The sequence below is a fragment of the Hemiscyllium ocellatum genome, chromosome 29, assembly GCF_020745735.1.
Source record: "Hemiscyllium ocellatum isolate sHemOce1 chromosome 29, sHemOce1.pat.X.cur, whole genome shotgun sequence".
Taxonomy (NCBI): Eukaryota; Metazoa; Chordata; class Chondrichthyes; order Orectolobiformes; family Hemiscylliidae; genus Hemiscyllium; species Hemiscyllium ocellatum.
Window position 1 is genome coordinate 46,078,221 of NC_083429.1, and position 23,015 is coordinate 46,101,235.

General features: G+C 39.3%; 1 protein-coding gene across 1 annotated transcript; it reads left to right on the forward strand.

Annotated features, from left to right (window-relative positions):
• Positions 1–1,174: 1,174 nt before the first annotated feature.
• linc.pou2af1 (lnc RNA pou2af1) lies at positions 1,175–20,312 on the forward strand. Its single transcript, XM_060846744.1, has 5 exons — positions 1,175–1,235; positions 3,682–3,788; positions 15,323–15,377; positions 17,203–17,438; positions 19,924–20,312. Exons 1-5 carry the CDS (start codon positions 1,175–1,177, stop codon positions 20,242–20,244), a joined length of 780 nt encoding a protein of 259 aa, XP_060702727.1. The 3' UTR covers positions 20,245–20,312.
• The last annotated feature ends 2,703 nt before the right edge of the window (positions 20,313–23,015 follow it).

Sequence of the window (23,015 nt, forward strand, 5' to 3'; positions counted from 1 at the left end):
TCCTATTTGCCAGCATTTGGTCCATCTTCCTCTAAGCCCTTCCTATTCACATACCCATACAGATGCATTTTAAATGATTTCATTATACCAGACTCCACCACTTCCTCTGGCAGCTCATTCCACACACACACACACACACACACACACACCACCCTCTGCGTGAAAATGTTGACACTCAGGCCCCTTTTCCCCCTCACCTTAAAACTATGCCTCTCTAGTTCTGTACTCCCCCACTCCAGGGAAAAGACCTTTTATATTAACACTATCCATGTCCCTTGTGATTTTATAAACCTCTACAAGGTCACCCCTCTGCCTCCAATACTCCAGGGAAAACAGCCACAGCCTCTCCCTGTAGCTCAAACCCCAATCTTTTCTGAACCCTTTCAAGTTTCACAACATCCTTCCTGTAGCAGGGAGACCAGAATTGCACACAGTATTCCAAAGGTGGCCTAACCAATGTCCTGTACAGCTGTAACGTAACCTCCCAACTCCTATACTCACTGCTCTGACCAATAAGGGAAAGCATACCAAACAGTTTCTTCACTATCCCATCTACTTCTGACTCTACTTTCAAGGAACTACGAACCTGCACTCTAAGTTCAGTAACACTTCCCAGGACCATTACCCCATGAAGTTCTACCCTGAGGAACTGATGGATTTTGGATGGGTGCATGAATAGGAAGGATGTAGGCCAGGTGGGACTAGTTTAGTTTGGAAATATATTCAACATGGACCAAAGAGTCTGTTTCTTTACTGTATGAATCAAGCAGTTAAACTAGAGGGTAACCATACCTTAAGTGAGGGAGAGTGGTTCAATTCCAGCCTCAGGCAACTGTCTGTGTGAAGTTTGCACATTCTCCCTGTGTCTGCTTGGGTTTCCTCTGGGTGCTCCGGTTTCGTCTCACAATCCAAAGATGTGCAGGTCAGATGAATTCGCCATGCTAAATTGCCTATTGTGTTACGTGCATTAGTCAGAGGGAACTGGGTTTGGGTGGATTACTCTTCAGAGGGTCGGTATAGACTTGTTGGGCTGAAGGGCCTGTTCTATGCTGTAGGGAACCTAATCTAATCTAATCTCAGCAGGATGTGGGAATTGAACTCATGCCATTAGTACCACTTCATATCCCAGCCTAACGAACTGAGCTAACGAGCTGCCAACAGGCCACAAGAGCTCATGGAAGCTAATTCAATTGAAACTTTCAAAGGTGAATGGTTAATAAAGAAAACAGAACCAGGTGAGTGGCAGTAATTGGTGAGCTCAGTTTTCACCTCCTACTAAACTGCCCATTACATTGGTATCAAGTTTAAGGGCAACAAAGCAAAAGACATCTGCAATTCATTTTTAAAAAAAATTGACATGAATTTTCTTGAATTTCTGATGTGGCTTCAGGTTTCAAGATGTTAATATGTTTCAGCAAATCCTGAGAAATTTAATTACAGCAGGAAGGCATGATAGAAATGTATCCACGCCTACACTTGGAATGGTGACAACATTCTTTCATTACTAACCAGTCCCTACTTATCCGAACACCATCTATATCTCAATGGTTGTAGTCAGAAAATACAATCTCCATTCCATATTACCATGATGGAGTCAGCTCCTTCAGTAGAGTACTAAGGGAGTGCAACACCATTACATCCATCTCTCCAATACCAATGAGGTATTAAACTAATGCCTCACCTTCCACCTCAGGAGAAGGTACAAAAAGAATCACACCCTGAAGAAACTGGGCTAGTTCTTTCTCACTTAAGAGGTCCAGTGGAGTACAGTCGTACTGTCAAATATTATGAAGGATTTAGGCAAGGTAGGAATGGACAAACTGCTTCAAATTGGACCAGAGCTGAGAACCAAGGAAATAGATTTATGGTGATTAACAAAAGAACCCATGGCAACATAAAGAGAAGCAGGTTTCATAGCCAGGGATTAAGATTGGACAGCATAACCTGTTCATGTGGAGAGGGCATTTACAATTGGGACTTTCAAAAGGAATTTAGATACATTTCTCATCAGAAATCATTTGCATAGTTATAGGAAAGGAGCAGCAGAGTAGAACTCGCTGAGTTGCTCTTGCAGAGAGCCAGCACAGACATAATGGGCCAAATTCTGGATTAGTGGTGCTGGAAGATGGTGTCTTTCTGTGCTATAGCCATTCTTTGATGCTAAGAAGAGTGGAGTTTCCACAGTGTCCTAGCCAACATTTTATCTCTGAACTAGGAGCGGCAAGCAATTACTATTTTCTCATTACCGTTGTGAGGTCTTGCTATGTGTAATTTGGATGTCAAATTTCCTTACAGCTTTCCCAACATGTTAGGAATACTGCATTAGCTGACAAGCACTTTGGGACCTCCTGAAGCTGTATTATGGATTTCTGCTGCCAAGTTTCAAACCCAATTTTCTAAAAGCATATTTACAAAATAAACAATCTTATAAAGTGCCTTAGGACACCTCTAAGTCCTTCAGTGTGTACATAAATGTACATAAGTATAAATATTGATATTTTTATTTCAGAATAGAATTTTATCTTAATTTGCCTGACAATATATTCTATAGCTTTCAAAAGTGTGTCCTATTTTTCTGATCTGTATACTCAACAGTCTTGATGTTCAGTCACCTACAGCACTCAAGATTCAGTTGCTTGCAGCTGGAAGGTGCTGAGCCAGTAGAATGCATGGATTTTGTAACATGGATTCTTTGTTTCCAGACTGCCACATGCAGATCTTTGAGGTTGTATTCATATCTCACTTATACATGATCCAGAATAGATTGGAAAGCACAATGAAGAACTTGAACACTTGTTTAGTTTCTTAGAAATAAAACAGTAGAATGAAATTGTTGTGGATAAAATTTGTTCAACAAAATATTTCCAGTTAAAGTGGTTCACCAGGGAACATAGGCCAGAATTGCATCATTACCCTGGATCCATGTTTAATTCCTTCCTTCGATCTAGACTGCTGTAGCCTATTGATGATCAGAATTCAGTCTCCTTTACATTGGTGATACCACACATAGACTGGGTGATTGTTTTGCAGAACACCTTCTCTCTCTCCATAGGAATGATGCTGACCTTTCAGTTGCTTTCCATTTCAATAAACCATCTTGCTTCTATTTCTGTGGTGCAGTTTTGCAATGAAACTTAATGCAAGTTGAAGGAACAGCCCTTCATTTCCTTCTTAGAGACTTTACAGCCCCAGTACTCAATTTTGAGATCATCAGCTTCTGTGTATGACATTTATCGACCATTTTTCTCACATTCTCCTCCAGCCATGTCTTGTTGACTTTGCTGTCAGCAGTGTGGACTCTTATTCTCCTCTTCACACCTTCATTTATCCCCATTTTATGTCTTGATTGCTCATTCACTACCATAATAATTTCCCTAACCTTTTGGGCACCCTCAGAATCTGTTTCACTCATTGCTCCCCCCACCTCTGCCAACAGCATGAAGACCATTATTTTCCAATTCCCTTCATTTCTGAAAGAGATTCATATTGAACTGAAAACATCCACTGTGCCTCTCCACAGATGCTGTCAGACCTGTTCATGTTCTCCAACACTTTGTATTTTTATTTCAGATTTCCAGCATCCAGTTTATTCAACTCCAAAATGAATGGATTTTGTGTGAATTAAAATCTGACCCGATGCTGTCTCTCTCTATTATAATCAAAGTTTGATTTCTCCAACAGAGAAACAGAAGGTTTACCAAGGAGTGAGGGTCAAGATCACTGTTAAAGAGCTTTTGCAGCAAAGGAGAGCTCTTCAAGCAGCATCAGCAACAACTAACACCACAATGGTATGGAATATCTTCTTTACGTGTTAACCCTTTAAGCACACAAGACCTTCCACAGCCAATAAATCCAAATTGCCTGGAATTCAAGGTTAATTTGATAAAACGTTTATTATTTATTCAAGGTTAAATTAATAAACCTGAAGATGTCATTGATAGAGATGTCCTCCACAGTCATCAGCCATTGCTTAGTCAAGAGGTTGGAAATTCAAGTCTCATTCCAGAGACGTGAGCACAAAATTTAGGCCGATCCTTTCATGAAAGTACTTGGGGAATTCTACACCGCAGGAGTTACCTTTTTTTTGAAAAATCTCTTTAATGATTGTGACTTCATGAGCAAGAAATGCGTTTGTTGTCCATGCCTAAATGCTCTTGATCTTAGCAGGCATTGCAGAGGCCAGTTAGACAGTTAAGCATATTGCTGTAGGTCAGGTCAGGTAAGGATGGCAGATTTCCTTCCCAAAAGAATATTAGTGAATCCGATGGGTTTTAAATATCAAGCTATAATACTTTCATCTTGCCATAACTATGTTTCAATTCCAGATTTATTTGTAGAATGATAATCCCAGTAGTTACTGTATAGAGGTTTGAACCCATATCAGAACATTAATTAAGGTTACTGGCTTAGGGTTGTTACCATTACACCAGTTCTTTTCAGAAGCACCAATGAATCAAGTCTGTCTGCCCTTCCACACAGCTGTAAAGGATTTCATGGCACTGTTCTAAAAAAAAGAAAAAAACAGTCCTGACCAAAACCCCTCAGCCAACTACACTAGAATAGATTATTGCATTGCTGTTGGTTGGAACATGAAGTTTGTCACAGTTCCTACATTTCAACATTACACCTCAAAAGATTATATTTTAAATGTGCAGTTCTGAAGTTATGAAAGATGCTTAAGAAAATGGATATAATTAAGTATTCCAAATTCAGTATTGACCAGCATTACAGAGATTCATAGAATGTTGTAGTACAGGAACATTTGGTCTGTTGTGTATGTTAGCTCTCTAACAGAGATAACCACTTAATTCCACTCACCTGCTTTCCCCCAAAGCCCTACAAATATTCTCTTCTCAAACTATACTAACCTCATTCATCATCCTTTCAGTCTCCTCCTTTCAGATAATAAAAATACACTAATAAAAAAACTCTTCTTTCATTCCTTTGACAATAAGCCTAAATCTCTGACCTCTTGTTACTCATCCATCCTTATGTGCAATAGTTTTCTCCTTATTTACCATACCAATTGTCTCAAAATTCTGCAAGCTTCCATTAAATCTTTTCTTACTTTTCTTCTCTCTGTTGAGAAGATACTCAGCTTCTCTAAGTTCTCCATATAGCCGAAGTCCTGCATCTCTAGCATTTACCTGGTAAATTTCCACCATACCTTCTCATAGAACATGGAATAGTACAACACAGGACAAGTTCCTTTTGGAATTATGCCATTCCAAACTAGTCCCAACTGCCTCCCAGTTTTACATTTCCTTCTGACAGTGTGGAAGCAGATTTGATCTTCTAGTTGAGGCTAGTGATTTAGAAAGATTTAGTATAACCCTCTTAATTTTGTCTTCTATATTCACGACAAGGAATCCCAGACATTTATAACAGTTTTATCAATGTCCTCTCACTTTCAAAAATATGTGGACACCCTGTAAAAGTGCACCATTTAGTATATCTTGTCTCTCCTCAATCCTCCAGCAAATACTTCACATTCTTTGCATTAAGTTTCATCTCACTAGTTTGTCATTATCATCCTGAGGTCTGCTACTGCCCTGGTCACTGTTTACTATATTGTCAAGCTTTATGTCATCTGTCAACTTGACATTGGGACACGTATACTCAAGTTCAGATCATCAGTATCTTTCATAATCAATACTGATCTTAAAACCAGTTTCTCAAGTGCACCACTATACTTGACTCCAGTTTGATTTTTCTTTTATGGATGTCACTGATAAGGCCAGGTTGCCCATCCTAAATTGCCCGTAACTTAAGAGGTCATTTTATAGAGGCATATTATTTTTGGAGCGGCACAGTGGCACAGTGGTTAGCATTGCTGCCTCACAGCACCACGGCCTTGGGTTTGATTCCAGCCTCGGGCGACTCTCTGTGTAGAGTTTGCACGTTCTCCCTGTGTCTGCGTAGGTTTGCTCCAGTTTCCTTCCACAGTCCAAAAATGTGCAGGTTAGGTGGATTGGCCATGCTAAATTACAAATGGTGTTAGGTGCATTAGTCAAAGGGAAATAGGTCTGGGTGGGTTACTCTTTGGAGGGTCAGTGTGGACCTGTTGGGTCAAATGCCTTGTCTCCATACTGTGGACAATTGAGAGTCAACAACATTGCTTAATGTCAATTTTGCCAAACAAGGTAAGTTCATCAAATTTACTTCCCTAAATGGGGTGAGTGAGTAACAATATGTTACACTTCACCATAAATCTATTGATAATCTGTATACACAAAAATCAGTTGCAAGCCCCTCCATTTCATACATGAAGGAGTCGAACACAGTTTTCAGTTAAGGCTTGTTTTAAACAAATCATGTTTGCTGTTACCAATTAGCCCAGATTTTTCCAAGTGACCACAAATTAATTTTGCCCTGGTTTATCATTTCCAGAAGTTACCCCACAACTGGTGCTAGGCTGATGGTACAGTGCACTACCATTTGTAGACACAAAATAGTTTCAGTACTGCATTAGAACAGAGCTAAGGAGAAATGTCTTCAGCCAGAGAGTGGTGAGTCTGGAATTCATTGCCACAGAGGGCTGCGGAGGCCAGATCATTGAGTACATTTAAAACAGAGATAGATAAGTTCTTGATTGCCAAGGGGATCAAAGATTGTGGAGAAAATGCAGGTAAATGGGATTGAAAACCCTGTCAGCCATGACTGACAAGTGGAGCGGACTCGATGAGCTGCATGGCCTAATTTCTGCTCCTATGTCTTATAGTCTTATATTTGATCATACTGGGAAATTAAATTATTTGAAAGCTTCCATGTCATTCCCATAAGGGTGCTGTTGCACTTGCAGTGCCTGGAGAATAACTCTACTAAGTGCAAAACTAGGCTTAAACAAAAGTTTTGGAATTATAGTCCCTGTATTGCATAATCTCTCTGATGTTATAAAAAATTGAAATTCCCTATCACTGGCTACTAATATTGAATAACAAAGGACCATTAGGGCAGAAGAACTTTGTTTCTCTTGGGAAAATGTTGATTAATAACATGTACCATAACTCTGGGCAAGACCACTGTGACTTGCCCTGTAGTGCCCATCAAAGATAGATTGATGTTTAACAGGTATAATATTTCAGCTCACAGTGACAGGAGTTTGATTGTTGCCAGTTGAAAGTCTGCCTTTCACATTTATCCCTTTAGAATATATTTTTGCCAATATGCCCCTTGAATTTCCACCTATTGAAAAACACAAAAGAGATCTGCATTTTAAAATAAAAAAAATCTTTCTTCACCTCCAGATATTCAAAAGAAATAAACAGTAAATGGAGTAGTTTTGAGATGTAATGACTGACACAAGATTGGAAATTATTCAGGAATGTGTGTGCTATGGGTAACAGTGGGATTTAAAAGATTTGGCCTGATATATTATAGTAATGTCACTGAAGGGATGACTGTTGGTCAGCACACAAGTGACATTTCTATAGATGTCAATTCATAAGCATCTGGTGGCTATTTGTGACAATCTTTTATATAAGCTTCTTTTAATGTATTTAAATTGAACTCCACTGCCCATTGTGACAGAGGAAATAACACACGGGAGGTATAGTTGGTAAGTTTGCAGATGACACCAAAATTGGGGGTGTAGAGGACAGCAAGAAAGGTTACCTCAGAGTACAATGGGATCTTGATCAGATGAGCCAATGGGCTGAGGAGTGGCAGATGGAGTTTAATTTAGATAAAAGTGAGGTGTTGCATTTTGGAAAGGCAATTTGGAGTAGGACTTATACACTTAATGGTAAGATCCTGGGGAGTGTTGCTGAACAAAGAGACCTTGGAGTGTAGATTCATAGTTCCTTGAAAGTGGAGTCGCAGGTAGATAGGATAGTGAAGAAAGCATTTGGTACATCAGTTAGGATATATGTGATAGGCATGGATGAATTGAACCAAAGGATCTGTTCCTGTGCTGTACATCTCTGTGACTCTATGCCATGATTCTTCTATTAAATGACTGTTGCAAAGTTGAAAGCAATGTACTGAAAAGGCACTAAGGCAACAGCATCACTGTTGTTCAGTCTCATATGCAAATCTTCAGAGTTAATCAGTCATGTTGAATCATGTATCAGACTGTGAAGAATCTGTGATTTGCCAGTTAATACTCAAGAAAAGCTATCCAGTATTTTTCCACACTCCCAGAAATCACCAATTAGAGTTATAAAACACCTCTGGTTATAGTTATTTCTAGTTGCCAAATGTAATTATATCTTCTAAATTATAGAAAGATAAATATTTTTGTATATGTGCAGGGTTGCGAAATTTCACAAGCAAAAGATCTACAGTTCCATTTATGCTGTTGAAGCTACTGCAGAGTTAAATTGTATTGCTATTTTCCTCTGTAGTATCCTGATCGTGAATAATTTACATGGGAATTATTGTAAGGAAAGCAACAAATAATAGTCTTGAAATGAGTGAAAAAATCAGAACATAGCTGTACATTTCATTTGAAAATCAGAGCAAGCTTTTTAATTTAGTGCTTGTTTGACTGAAAGATTGTGAATTACATCAGTGATAGGACATGGAATATTTTGCTGCAGTTGACACTTAGATATGTCTGAAGCAGTTGTGGAGTACTTTATGTTGAGTACTCTGCATTCCCCAGGCAATGAAGCCCCTATTTTACCAATGTAACATTACCATTGTGTTTTTCAAACCCTCCCGTTCTTCCTGAATGAGCTTATCAATTTTAATTTCAGTTGCACTATACTTTTGGTTCCAAATTCAGGTAAATCTTTAACCAATAATTTTACAATATTCTATAGCTGCAGTAACCAACAAACCTCGCAGACATTGGTGCTGGGTCCACTTTTGTTTGTCATTTATATAAAGAGAGAATTTAAAGATGAGAATTTAGGAGTTAGTAAGTTTGTGGATGACACCAAAACTGGTGCAGTAGTTGACAGTCAAAAAGACTATTTAAGATGACAACTGAATCTTGATCAAATGGGCCAATTGGCTGAGGAGTGTCCGATGGAGTTTACTTTGGATAAATGTGAAGCATTGCATTTTGGTAAAACAAACAAGGACAGGACTTATACAGTGAATGATAGGTCCTGGGTAGTGTTGTTGAACAGAGAGACCCAGGGGTTCAAGTACATAGTTGTTTGAAAGTTGCATCACATGTAGAAGTTGGTTAACATGACATTAAGCACACTTGCTTTCATTGCTCAGGACTTTGAATATAAGAGTTGGGACATCGTGTTGAGGTTGTAGAGGATTTTGGCGATACCATTTTTGGAATAATGTGCACAGTTCTGGTTGCCCTTCTATAGGAAGGATATTATTGAATTGGAGACAGTTCAGAAAAGATTCACCAGGATGTTGATGGGAATGGAGGGTTCAAGTTATAAGAATAGGCTGAATAAAGTGGGACTTTTTTCATAGGAAGAGATTAGAAGATTGAGATATGGAGATTTTAAAAATCATGAGGGGCATAGATTGGGTGAATAGCAAAGGTATTTTCTCTAGGATGGTATTGAAAACTAGGGGACATATTTTTAAGGTGAGAGGAGAGAGATTTAAAAGAGACCTGAAGGGCAACTTTTTCACACAGACTTTTTCATGTGTGGGTGAACTGCCAGATGAAGTGGTAGATGCAGGTACAGTTACAACGTCTAAAAGGCATTTGGAGAGGTTATGAATAGGAAAGGTTTAGAGGGATATGGGCTGAATACAGGCAAGTTTAGTTTGGGAAACTTGGTCAGTATGGACCAGTTGGACTGAAGGGTCTGTTTTTGTGCTGTATGGCTTAAGATTCTAGACTCTATTGCATTATAATTCTGATACAATGGAACATGGAGGATAACTTTAACATCATTAACATGTTTCAAAATTATTGTATGGGTCACAATAAGATTACCTGTACATGGAATTTTGAATACAGCCAATTCCAAAACTTCATAAATATATTTGTACAGTTTTCAAGCTTCAAAAAAACCTTGGATTTGATGCATAAGGTAGAAAATATGTGCATTTGTGGAATTTGTTTAATGCTTCAGAATTTCACAACTAATGCAATACTTCTGATAGGCAACCATCGTTTTCATGCGAGTGCTACTCCTGCGACAGTCTTAGAACCCTTGGCTTTCTCAGTCAATCTTTCAAGCCTGACAGCACAAACTTAGGTGCATAATTGATGTATTGAGGGAATAGTATTGGGGGAATGCTGCCAATATTCACATAAAATATTAAAATGCCTGCATAATGTTGATGTAAACTGTTCCATGTTCCTATCCAAATAGACAGTTCAACAACAGCACTAACAAATTATCGAGCTATTCTTCTCATCCCTGATTGGTGTCTTGCTTCCTTTCACAAATTAGCTGTTCTGTTTGTCTCTATCTGGTAATGCTAGAAACCATGTACCCATTAGTACGTGGCCCAGACTGTGTCAGACTGTGAAGAATCTGTGATTTGCCAGTTAATACTCAAGAAAAGCTATCCAGTATTTTTCCACCAGAAATCACCAATTAGAGTTACAAAACACCTCTGGTTATAGTAGACAATTCTGATTCCAGGCAGAGGGGGAAGTAAGAGCTCTTATTTCTTCAGTCTGTTTTGTATTCAACCCTGAATCTTAAGAGTACTTTACTGCCCTTCAGCATTTTAATAATATGTCATGGGTAGTGGTGTTGCTGGCCAGGCCATCATTTATTGCCTTTGAGAAAGATGATGGCAAGCTGCCTTCATTGGGGTTTAGGGACACACAAAGTGCTGAATGGAGCCACGGATGATGATCCTGGATTTTGACCCAGTGAGAATAAAGGAACAACAATATAGTAAGTAAGAGTGGTGTGTGGCTTGGAAGAGAACTTCCAAGGCATGCTGCTATGCATCTACAGCCCTTATACTTCCAGGTGGGGGAGTTGGGGGATTTGAAGGGTGCTGTCAAAGATTCTAGAACATTGGAACTTCAACATTGTCCTATCGCATGAAAAGTATTGCTACAAAGTGGTTGCATTACTGAGTACGACTGACTATGTTCATTTGAAGTGATACACTACTATTGTGTATCAATGGTGAAAGGAGTGAATGTTGGAGGTGCTGCCAGTCAAATGGGCTGCTTTGTCCTGGATGATGGGTTACTGGAGTTGCACTCACTCAGGCAAGTGGAGAGTAGTCCATCTCACTCCTGAGTTTGTGATTTGTGGCTCGTGGGCAGGGCTTGGGGAGACAGTATGTGAGTTAATGGCTACAGAATTCAGACCATTCTTGAAAACTATTCAAGTTTACATGACACATTAAGCAATAGGGTAAACCTATCACACTACTTAGTCCCCTAATTTAAAAAAAAATGTTAAAGGAATGCCTATCAGTGCAAAATGATTGTAGCAAGAATGCATATGCTTTCATATTAATGCTGGTGGAGGGATGGATGTGATCCAAAAATGCATACAAAATTTCAAACTTGTTAAGACTGGCATTACAGAACTTTATGACATGTCAGCACACTTGAAATCGATTCAAGTTTGCATATCTCTTAACATTTGAAAGCTATTTGGAAAATCTATTAATGGTCCCTCTGCTTGCATTTTCAGTTGTGTGAATTGTTTAGCTAGGTATAATATTTCTCTTTGTATTGTATGAGTTGGGGATTTCTATTACATATGTTTTAAGATAGGCTTGATATTGAATTGTTGCCAGTGGTCAAGCAATAGGCAGCTGAATGTACCTATGCAAATTGAATGTATTCAAATGATTGTGATTGTCCCTTTTCCCAAATGTCTCATGGACTCATATTGAACTCTGACCAAGTATTTTAAAGAGGAATTTTCATCAGACCAACAAATCTTTTTCTATCAATTTATCTTGTAATTATTGTGTGGTAAAAGTGGAATGATTTTGCCTCTTGCAATGGAATAGGTTTATTTTGGTTTGGAAGGAATTACATTCATCTCTGCATGGCTGTCTTTCAATGCCTTCAGGAGTGGTCTGTAAATCAATCAGTAATAAAATACTCACTGCAGTGAATTAAGAACTAGCACAAGATGCAGCTTTGCAAAACATCATTCTTGTTTCTACAAACTAACAATATAAAAGCTAATCTAGTTTTAGGAATAAGCAGTTTTTTTTCTGTGCCAATGCAAATTGAACAACGTCACTTTGGTTTCCCACTTAACTAGTAGCTTGGGAGGACCACCATTTTCGTTCTTTAAGGAAGGAAACTGCCACCCCTACCTGGTCTGGCCAACATATGACTCCAGACCCGCAGCAATGTGGTTGACTATTCACTGACCTCTGGGCAGTTAGGGATGGGCCATAAATGCTGGCTAAGCCAGTGACACCCTCATCCCAATAATGAATTAAAAAGAAACACTTTAGGCTCCCACAAGTTACAGCTGACACCCATTCTGTCCAGTATTTCTGTCCTTCACTATAATTAGGATATTAGTACAGACTACACTTGTAGCTGGTGAAATAGCAGTTTTTCCAAATTCTTCTCATTCGTGCTTAAATCCAAAACGTAAGTATTTTATAATTAAACAAGAATCCTGTTATGTTGGTTAGCTATGTTCTGATTAGATCTTTCATAAGTAATTGGAGGCAGAGTGATTTGGAGAAGCTGTAGCTCAGGAGATAGCATGCTTACATCCATTTCAGAAGGCTCCTGATTTCCAATCCCACTCCATGGTTTGACCACTGAAGCTTCAATACTGAAGAAATGCAGCGATGTCAGAAGGCTGATCTTTAAGATGAAATGTTGAGCTGAGGTCCTGCCTACACTGAGGTGACCTAAAGTTCCCATGACACTATATCCAGGAACAATGGAGTTGTCTCTTGTATCCCGACCAATATTTATCCTTCATTCAACATCACTGAAAGAGTTTTTCAGTCATTATCATATTACAGTTTCTGGGCGCTTGTGTGTAAATTGGTTGTGCATTTTTGGACATTAAAATAACACCTGCACTTCAAAAGTATTCCATTGGTTATAAGACACTTTGGATGTCCTACAGTAGTGGAACACATGAGAAAGACATCCTTCTTGTATTGACGTCCAATTCTCTCATTTCACTTTAATGCAAAATAGGTTTAGTGGCACTATCACTCCTAAATCAAAACAGCCCCTGGTACCAAAACACAACAGACTCCTCAGGACTGAAGGAATTGTTATCTTTCCAACATTTTTATGTCTGGGTTTTAATATCTAAAAATTTAATAACTATATTTTAAACCTTACTTCCAAAACTCTAACGATGCGAGGAACTCTCTCCCGTACTAAATGCCAAGTCTACCTTTTTGGGTTAGAATTGAATGTCGTGTAACTTTAGGCTGTTTTGTCACTATGCGTCCCTTCACCGGCATGTGTGGTGTCATCAGGATGAAAACGCTCTCCGCCCACAGTACACAATGTGAAAATGTGTTGCCTGGGGCCATGAAATTCTAGGCACAAGCATCCAAAGGCAGACATACTGTATATTGAGATCTCCAATGCTGCTAAATTCAGCACTATGGGCTCAGCAGTAACACTCAAGTCTGGAGTTTATATTTCCGTCTCCACTGTCACTTAGAAGTTCAGTACTCTTGCAGATAAATACCTGACTAATTTAAAGTGGTGTAGACAGCACAACTTAAACGAGGAGATGCGTCACTAGCGATAGCAGGGCTACACTGATGCCTGCAGTATGAACACATCGTTTTATTTAAAAAAAACGCCATTTATTGAAAAAAAAGTTTATGAAAATGAATCTTTGGTAAAAAGCAAGTTAGAATTAACAGCTCCGGGAGTATTTCTGAACTCATAACAAATGAAGAGTTGTTTCCAGTCAAAACCAGCGCCTTTAGCAACGATCTAATTTTGATCGAGGGGGCCTTCAATGAGTAGCGGTTTTGCCAGAAATCTCTCTGTCCTCCCTGTGGCAAGGTTCCCCGTGCTGGTCATTTGAAAACGATCAAAAGGGACTCCAGAAACTGGCAAACTGTTGTTACTCCTTGTCAATTTCCTTTCAGTCCCTGTGAATCGTTGCTAAATGAAGTGTTTTGTTTGTTTTTTCAAAATAAACTCTGCTTCTAGTTCATCCAGAACTGTCCATATCTCACAGAGTCAAAGCTCTCTGCGTTTTTGTTAGGGCAGTTGTTGGAACCGGGGCTCTGATTGAACACGCAGGAAACATTAGCGCTTGGTATCTGCGGTGATTACGAGTTGGCTGAACTGTGCACTTCACCATCCGATTGTCCATCTCCCAAACAGTTCATGTCGGCTTCAGGCCAGTTTTGAATCCCGAGTACTCAAAGCCCGAATCCGAAAGCAGCACACAACTCAACTCTTGCTTATGAAAAGATTTGAAAACAAAAAAAAATCCTGACATTGGTAGGATTCAGAAAAAAAACGAAAACAGAAATTGCTGGAGAAACTCAGCAACTCTGGCAACATCTGTGGTAAGAGAAACAGTTAAAACTTCCAGCTGAGTGATAGCTTTTAAAAACCAAACCAATGTCAGGATTTTGTTTTCAAATTGCAGGTGCTGAAGATCTGAAACAAAATCAAATTGCTGGAGAAACTCAGCAGATCTGCCAGCATCTGTGGAGAGAGAAACCGAGTTGATGTTTCCAGCCTGGTGATCCTTCTTCAAAAACTTGTTGAGTTTTTCCAGCAATTTGTTTTTCTATCAGTTCTTCAGCACCTACAATTCATTGTTTTATTTTGAAAGCACTTATCATGTTTTATATTGTCATTATAATTCCAAGGATGTTTCTAAACTTTAAATCTGAAGTCAGTTGCGTACGACAACACAATCGATCTCAAAGAAACAGTCTGAGTGTAGCAACGCCAGTGATGTAATGGAAACCCGATCGCTGATACTTTAAATCATGTGATCCGGAGGAAACCCATGTTCACAGAGTCCACACACTGTGTGTAACATGTCACGGTGCTCTCGCTACTACACCTGAGGTAACCTCCACTAAAAAAAAGAACACATTCATCCGGACCCAACTCACCTTCAAACAATATAACCATAAGACTTTACTTTCTAAAGCTGCCTCAGACGAACTTAAAGGTCTCCTACAAGAAGCGTTCATGTTCGATCGAGTCAAAGTGACAGTAAGGCTCTCTGTTAGTCGATGTAAAAACAGAGAGAAGAATTGAAATAAACAATTCACTAGGAAACGAAATAAAAGGGCAGACTGGATTTAGATTGTGCCAGATATATGAGTCCGTATTTTTATGTAGAATAAACATCATTGTACAGTTTTGTGTAAACTAATAATTTAATTTAAGCCATCTGCTGATTGATTTTGGTTTTGCCCGCTTATTTCTTTTTCCGTTTATTCGCCCCCACCCCGAACCAACACTGACTCTCGTATGTTCCTATTTCAGCTTACCACAAGCAACAGTCCTCAGTTCGCGGAGCCAGTCTCCTCCTCGTACCCAGGTCAGTATAATACACCCAGGTTAAACAGCAGTCACCTCTCCTAAAGAGGGCCCCACATTTTGCAGCCTCGCGCTTTTCAAGATAAGGCACCCACTCCTTAATATTAAAAACCAGGCAGTGCATAATCTGCAATCCACCAATCACACACAAAACAGAAGGAAGAAATGCAGATGACTAGGTTGGGACGAATCAGGCTGTAGGGTCCCTCTAGCATCCAGCAACTTCATCAGAAAACGCTTTGTCAGTACAACGGGGCGTGGGGGCTGTCATCTTTTCAAACGAGGAGCTTTGGCATCCAGTCGCCGCAACATTTTAAGCGTTGTTTTGTCCCTGTGAACACTGCATCTCCGTTGTCAGCTGCAGGATTCCTCCCACTTGTTGTTGCTAGGCGCTGAGTTTTCACTGAACAAACCATTTCTTTTACCTCAAAGCTCCCCTTTCCGAAATCGGCCGAGCTGGTGGTGTAGGTACACGAGACTGAGCGGGGTTAGTCATCCAGCGCTTTGATCCCTCACTGTCAACCTCTGTTCCACGGGCAGGCAGCACAGACTAAAATGGCAAGGCAGGGGGTGGGAAAAATCCCAATGTTTGGATACAGTCGGTGCAAACGGGTATATTAACTGGTATCTGCACAGCCAACCCATTAACCATTAACGAATCCAAGTGAAACAAGTTAACAAGTGCGCTTTACAAAGAAAACAGCACAAATGGATCATACGCCAAACATTTGTGTTATTTTAATGTAACTTATATCAGGGAAACTTTCATAAATCGAAATCTGATTGGCGTTCTCTTTAACACAGCAATTGTCCACCCAACCGGTACCATAAACACTGGGGGGATATGGATTGATTTTCAGTGTTGAAGGACATTTCTGCTTGAGAACGCGAAAAGAAATCTCCACACAGCTTTCACTGTTTCACATTAACAAGAGTTCAACGCTAACAGCCCTGAGATACACGAGTTCATAATGCAAATGAGCCAACTCTGTAGCTCACAGCAGAACAAAGTCCAGGCGAAGTTTCAAAGTCCTCACCGCGGTTACTAAAGCTTAGCCGCTGTAGTGGGTCAAACTGAATATAAGGTACAGGCAAGTGTTATGTTTTGAGAGGTTAGACGTTTTGTGCCGTTATCCAGACTCTAAACTGTTGCAGATGTACACACTATACTCCCATCATCTTGTTCCATCAGTTGACAAGTGACCTGCGAGTAACCGCTGTTTCGTGACCACATCATGCAGAAATTAACACACCTGGAATGATTTCTGGTGCAAGCAGAGACAGCTTTCTGAAGAAGGACAGCAGGCCAGGCAGCATCCGAGGAGCAAGGACTTTTGCCCGAAATGTCGACTCTCCTGCTCCTCGGATGCTGCCTGACCTGCTGTGCTTTTCCAGCACCACTCTCATCTAGACTCTGATCTCCAGTATCTGCAGTCCTCACTTCCGCCTAGTTTTCAGAACAACTCGACAGACTCCATCAAAGAGGGTTCGCAGTAAGGTTAAAATCAACTAGGCAAAAAGTGAGGATTGCAGATGATGGAAACCAGAGTTTCGCTTTGCCCCTGGTAAAGACAAGCTGCCTAATTATGGTTTGGGAGAGTCCTTTCAATCCTGGGATTTCACACAGGAACTTTAAGACCAATCAGCTCAAACTGCAGAGTGGGGAGGGGAAAAGGACATAAGGGGCAACTTTTTCTCGCAAAGGGTGGTGTGTGTATGGAATGAGTTGCCAGAGGAAGTGGTGGAGGCTATTTCATTCTTCCAGGTCACCTCCGAAAGCACTCAATGTTCACCTTGCTGAATTCTCTCTCTGCCTGCCCTTCCAGCTTCTCACAATGTCTGCCCACTGCCTAATGAATATGGATCGAACTTCAATGAGTGCGACCAGTTTCCAGAAAATGTTCCATATGACCACAACCCGATCTTCTATGAAAACACGGAGGTGTATGAAAGGTGCCTTTCTGATCTCTTGACTGAAAACTCATTCACCTCGGAAGCTCCTATCTCACACTGCCCCCCAGTCAGGCACCAGGCACCTACCTACTACAGTCATTCAGCTGTGGTAAGTGAATACATCTTTGCCTCAATCTTGCTATTTCCCAGCACACTTCTAACCCTCTGACAGCATGCACAGTGTAATATGTTCTGTGTAATGGGAACTCTCTTTTGTTGGTTCCCTTATTTACTTACCCAGTCAATTATAGACATTATAGACATTTTCCTGATCAACCTGTTCAGAGATGTTATTATCCACCTCTGCAGCAGGTAAGACATGAACTTAGTCCTCCTCACTCAGTGGCAGGGACACTACCCAAGGGCCTGTACACAGAGGAGAAAAACAACTTCCATCCATTGCCCAAATGTTATCATCAGTTAAAGAAATCGAGCCACCTGCAGCCTATAGACTTCACGAGCACAGTGATGATACTATAGATAAGAAGTTGTTCAATTAGAAAGGGTGCAGAAATGATTTACAAGGATGTCATTCGGATTGGAAGGTTTGACCAAGAGTGAAAGGCTTAATAGGGTGGGGCTATTTTCTCTGGAGCATCAGAAGCTGAGGGCTGACCTTATAGAAGTTTATAAAATCATGAGGGGAATGGAGAAAGTGAATAGCCAAGGTCTTTTTCCTAGTGCAGGGGAGTACAAAACTAGAGGACATAGGTTTAAGGTGAGAGGGGAATGATTTAAAATGGACCTGAGGGGCAACTTTTACACGCAAAAGGTGGTGTGTCTATGTGGAATGAAGGCATCTGGACTGGTATATGGGTCAAATGCTGGCAAATAGAAATAGATTAATTTAAGATACCTTGTAAGCATGAGCAAATTGGACTGGAGGGTCTGCTACTGTGCTGCACGACTCTCTGACTCTGTGACACTGCCTCTAGTTTGGAAAATCTCCGTTGGAATCCCACTTATTCGAGACGTGTGACATAACAACCTGAATGAACAGTTTGATTAAAATGTCGAGAGTGTAGTCCTCTGAAACCTGAGATCTTGATCATTTTAAAGATACTGATAAACTATTGCTCTGTGACTTTATTAATGATGAGAAGATCTGGGTTTGGTCTTCTCATAAATAAAAAGAATTTTTGTTCATAGTTTTGAACACTTAAACTTAACAACAAAAAGACAATCTTTTCTTATGTATGTGATAAAATCCTTAACACCACCCAGCTTCTACTATTTAATAACTCTAGTTCTGTTTTTTTGTAATTTAAGGAACTATAGCTCTTGAGAACCATTCAGTTCTTAGCAAAATCCTTGAGATGTAACAATTCCAAACAGCTTAATACTTTTATGACAGTGAGATACTGTCATTGTTTGTCTGGATAATACTACATACTCAAAGACTGCAGACATTATAGTCATGAATAGCCTTGCCCTGAGATCAATAATCAGATCTTTCCAATGCAGGAACTATCAAATAAAAGTAAATGCTTTTTGAGATGCTGGATATCTGAAATAAAAACAAAAATTGCTGAAGAAATTCAACAGATCTGGCAGCATCTGTGGAGAGGGAAACAGAGTTAATATTTTGAATCCAATGTGACTCTAGTGCTATTTTTTTAATTTCAGTATTAGACAAAATTAGGCAAGACACAACATTTTGAAATGATTTGCTGGAAATCAATTATTATAGGATTTAAACAAGTTCAAACAAATATCAAAGGAAGGTCAAATATTTGCAATTTTCATACGCTTGGCTTGTCATAAAGATGTTCTGATTATACATTATTAAGATGTTCTGATTATATATTATTAAAATGTAGCATGAACTCAGTCCACAGCAACGTCACTGAAATAACAGTTTGACGCATGCCTACTTCATTAATTTGATGGTAATGCTCAAGAATGAAATTTAATTAGCATAACAGGGAAGTCTCCTGTCCTTTTGCATAAAAAAGACATCAGATCTTTTACATCCACTTGGCTCCAACTTAGTATTTGTTGGGAAAGATGGCACCTTTAACAATGGAACACGCCTCTAGTACTGTACAAATAACATCAGCCTAGATGTATTTAAGTCTTCAGTGGGACTCAATTCCAGAACTATTCAAATCAGAGGTGGGAGTGCATTAGAATTAGGTACAATTTTGTTCTCATTATTTACGCAAGACAACAAATTGATTGGATGCAGTTCAGAGAAGCCTCAGCCAAGGTAGGAATGGGAGATTGTTGGGGAGGGGGGAGGTGGGGGGAATTATGGTGTTAGCTAGTGGTTACCTGATGAGGAAAGTTTGGATGGTCTGGAGAACTTACTCAAATGCATAAAATGCTGAGAGGAGCATTGGTGGAGGTTGGGACATTGAATATTTTTAAGATGGAGGTCGATTGGTCAGCCTCTATGAAGAGAGTAAAACAGTATTTAGCATCGGCAGGAGAGTGGAGCTGATTCCATAGTCAGATCAGCCATGATCTTATTGAATGGTGGAGCGGATCTGAGTAATTGCCTACTCTTGATCCTAATTTGTATGTTTATATATAATTCATGACATTAATTTCTAAATGAGTATGTACAGATCATTTTACCATTCCATTTCCAGAACTCAGGATCACTGGCTTATTCTTCGGTGGATTTTGGGTATTCTACCCAATGTGTCCCATCATCTCCAGAAGACATCAGTTCATCTTCACACTTGGATCCTAAGTCCTTTTATTCAACTCCTGAAGAGTACTATCCTCACCAGCACTACAGTTGCACATCAGCGTTTTGCTCCATTTTCTCTTACATGCCAGACAACATAGAAATGGGCCCAATATCGGAAAATGCGTCCTGTACAATGCCAGAATATAATAACTATTTACCTGGAATTCTCACAGAAGATATCTGGAGAGGAAACTTTAATGAATGCTTTGACTACTGATATTATAATCAATAGTGGTATTGGGAAATCTTGTCCTTCTTAAACTGTTCCGTAGAAGTTACCTGTAAATACTTGAGATTGAATTTGAACAAAATTAGTGCCACTCAACAATACTGTTAAACTGAATGCAAAAGACTTTCAGATGCAAATCAGTAAAATCTCTGCCTTTTAGCCAATTTACTTTGTCAAATTTTTCTCTTTTTTTCCTGATTGCATTGAGCTGGGAGATAACACCATGTGTGCTGTCCATTCTTAGGTACAATGATTGAGTAAATATTATAAGGTGCAAACACATATAGTGATTGTTGTTCAATCACAGTTGTATCTCATGTTGATACCCATATGTGCATTCTCGAAAAGTCACTCAAATTATTAAGGAACATTCTGTGTGATTGTTTCCATCTCTAATTCAGGAGTACCAAGCCAATATGTCATACTGATTCTATATTACAGGTTAAGATTAGAATGGCCTTAGATAAAACCTGGAATCTTCCTTGTCTGTACACCCCAGCAACACTCTGAATAACCACATTGAATCCTATAGGCTAAGCTTATTTCAGAAGGATTAGATGTAGGATTCTTGATCAATGCCAATTTGTCTTTCACTGTTGTGGTTAAATGGATGTATTCACTGAACTATTGTAAAGTTTGCTTTAATTTTTGTGGGAAACATTGTTTGTTTTCTTAACTTTGTAGTATTTTTCCTCATTTTTGGTTGAGAATGACACTACACCCTTCCAAAACAAACATGAATGCCGTGACACACAGTTCTTCCCATGTTATCCTAACAAAACATACACCCAGCAATCCGAGAATTTGACACCTACATGGTGCAAGATTAAGCTTTGTATTTCTACATTTTGTTTTCATAGGATCACATTGTAAATATGAGCAGATTTTTAAAAAAATTCACTGTCCTTTGTTCATTCGCATAAAATAACCTGCACTTCCCTCAATGCAGCATTCAAACATCTCTTGAATGAACCCAAGGTATTCCTCTTCTACAGAGGTACGCTTCACAGACTGCTTATTTGTTGTGTGAAGAGCCTTCAGATGTTAGCCCTAAATGTGCACTTTGCCTGTTTGAACCTGTATGTCCTTGGCTTATTGTTATTACTTACCTTGAGCAGTATTGACTAGCCTAAAATATGACAACACTGTTTTAACTACACACGCTCATAGTCAAGTATTAGTATTTTTACACACATTGTAACTAAGTATACCTGATATATGTATTATCTTAGCAAACATTATTGTGAAATTTTGCAGCCTTCCTCTTTCAACATAGTTTGGAAATCTTACACAAATTTAACAGATATAACATACCTTTATAAAGCTCCTGAATTTTTAGTCAGCAATTGTGAGTAACACCTTGATTTTCTCAGAGTGACAGTGATTGATATTGATTCACAAGATGAGACCTGAGCCTGCTTTTCATCAAGAACATGGATTCCCGTACTGTTACTAGCGCTATTTACCTTTTGCCAAGAAATATCTTGTTGGAGCTGGTTACTGATGGATCTGCTTTGATCTACAGGCCCAAAGCTGTTTTATTGACTGGTCAAGGTGACCATGATGACAGCTCTTCTTGCTATTCCACAATCTAAACTTTTCATTCATGATACATCATTTTAACTAACAATACAGAGCCAGGGGGTAAAGGGCACAACGTGGCCAAATCAAAACTTGTGACCACTCTGCACTTCTTTTTACTCCTTTATCAACAACTGCACAAAAATGTTAACACATTTTTGTTAAGTATCTATTATTCATTTATTAGTTACCAATCAAACACCTATGAATTTTCAATTCACTATGTGTCACTCGTGATTAATAATAACATAGGTCATTCAGCCCTTGAGTCTACTTCACTAGTCTATGAGATTATGGCTGATCTACTAATCCTCAAGATTTTCCTGCTCCTCAGATGCTGCCTGACTGACTGTGCTTTTCCAGCACCACTCTAATCTAAATTCTGATTTCCAGCATCTGCAGTCTTCACTTTTGCCTACTAATCCTCAACTCTACTTATCTGCATTTTCCCTTGAATGCTTGATTCCCTCACTGATTTAAAATCTGTATGACTCAGCCTTCAATATATTTAAAGACCCAATCTCTACAGCCCTCTGCAATGACAAATTGCACAAATTTACATCCTCTGAGAGAAAGAAAAACTCCTAATCCTTTCTTCCCAGAGGGGAACCCCTTATTCTGAGACTATGCCCTCTGGTCCTAGACTCTTTAGGAAGGAGAAGTCATCTTTTTGCACTAATCCTGTCAAGTCTCTTAAGAATCCTGTATGTTTCAGTAAGATCATCTCTCATTCTTCCAAAGTCTAATGCAGATGAGCCCAACTTACTCAACCTCCCCTCATAAGGCGGTTTACTGTACCAGAAATATCCTGTCAATTTTCTCTGCACTGCCTGAATGCCAGTATATCTTTCCTTAAAGAAGTATCCCAAAATTGTTCACAGTAGATTGGTTTGCATTGTCTATGTATATTGTACTAGGTTTATTATTTAGTCCTGTTTTCTACCTGATAACAGTTTTTATGGCCTCCCTATCATTCTCCTTGTTTTTACTCTTAAAAGAGCAAGGTATGCAATTTTTGCACATGCACTTTTATTCCCAGTAATATATTTAAGTGCAAATTAATGAATCAATAAGGACATTCACTGCCCAGGCATCAAATAAAATCCTACAATTCACTTTGCTTTGGAAAGGGCTGTTAAGAAGAAGAGAAAGGCATGTATATACATTCACACACGCGT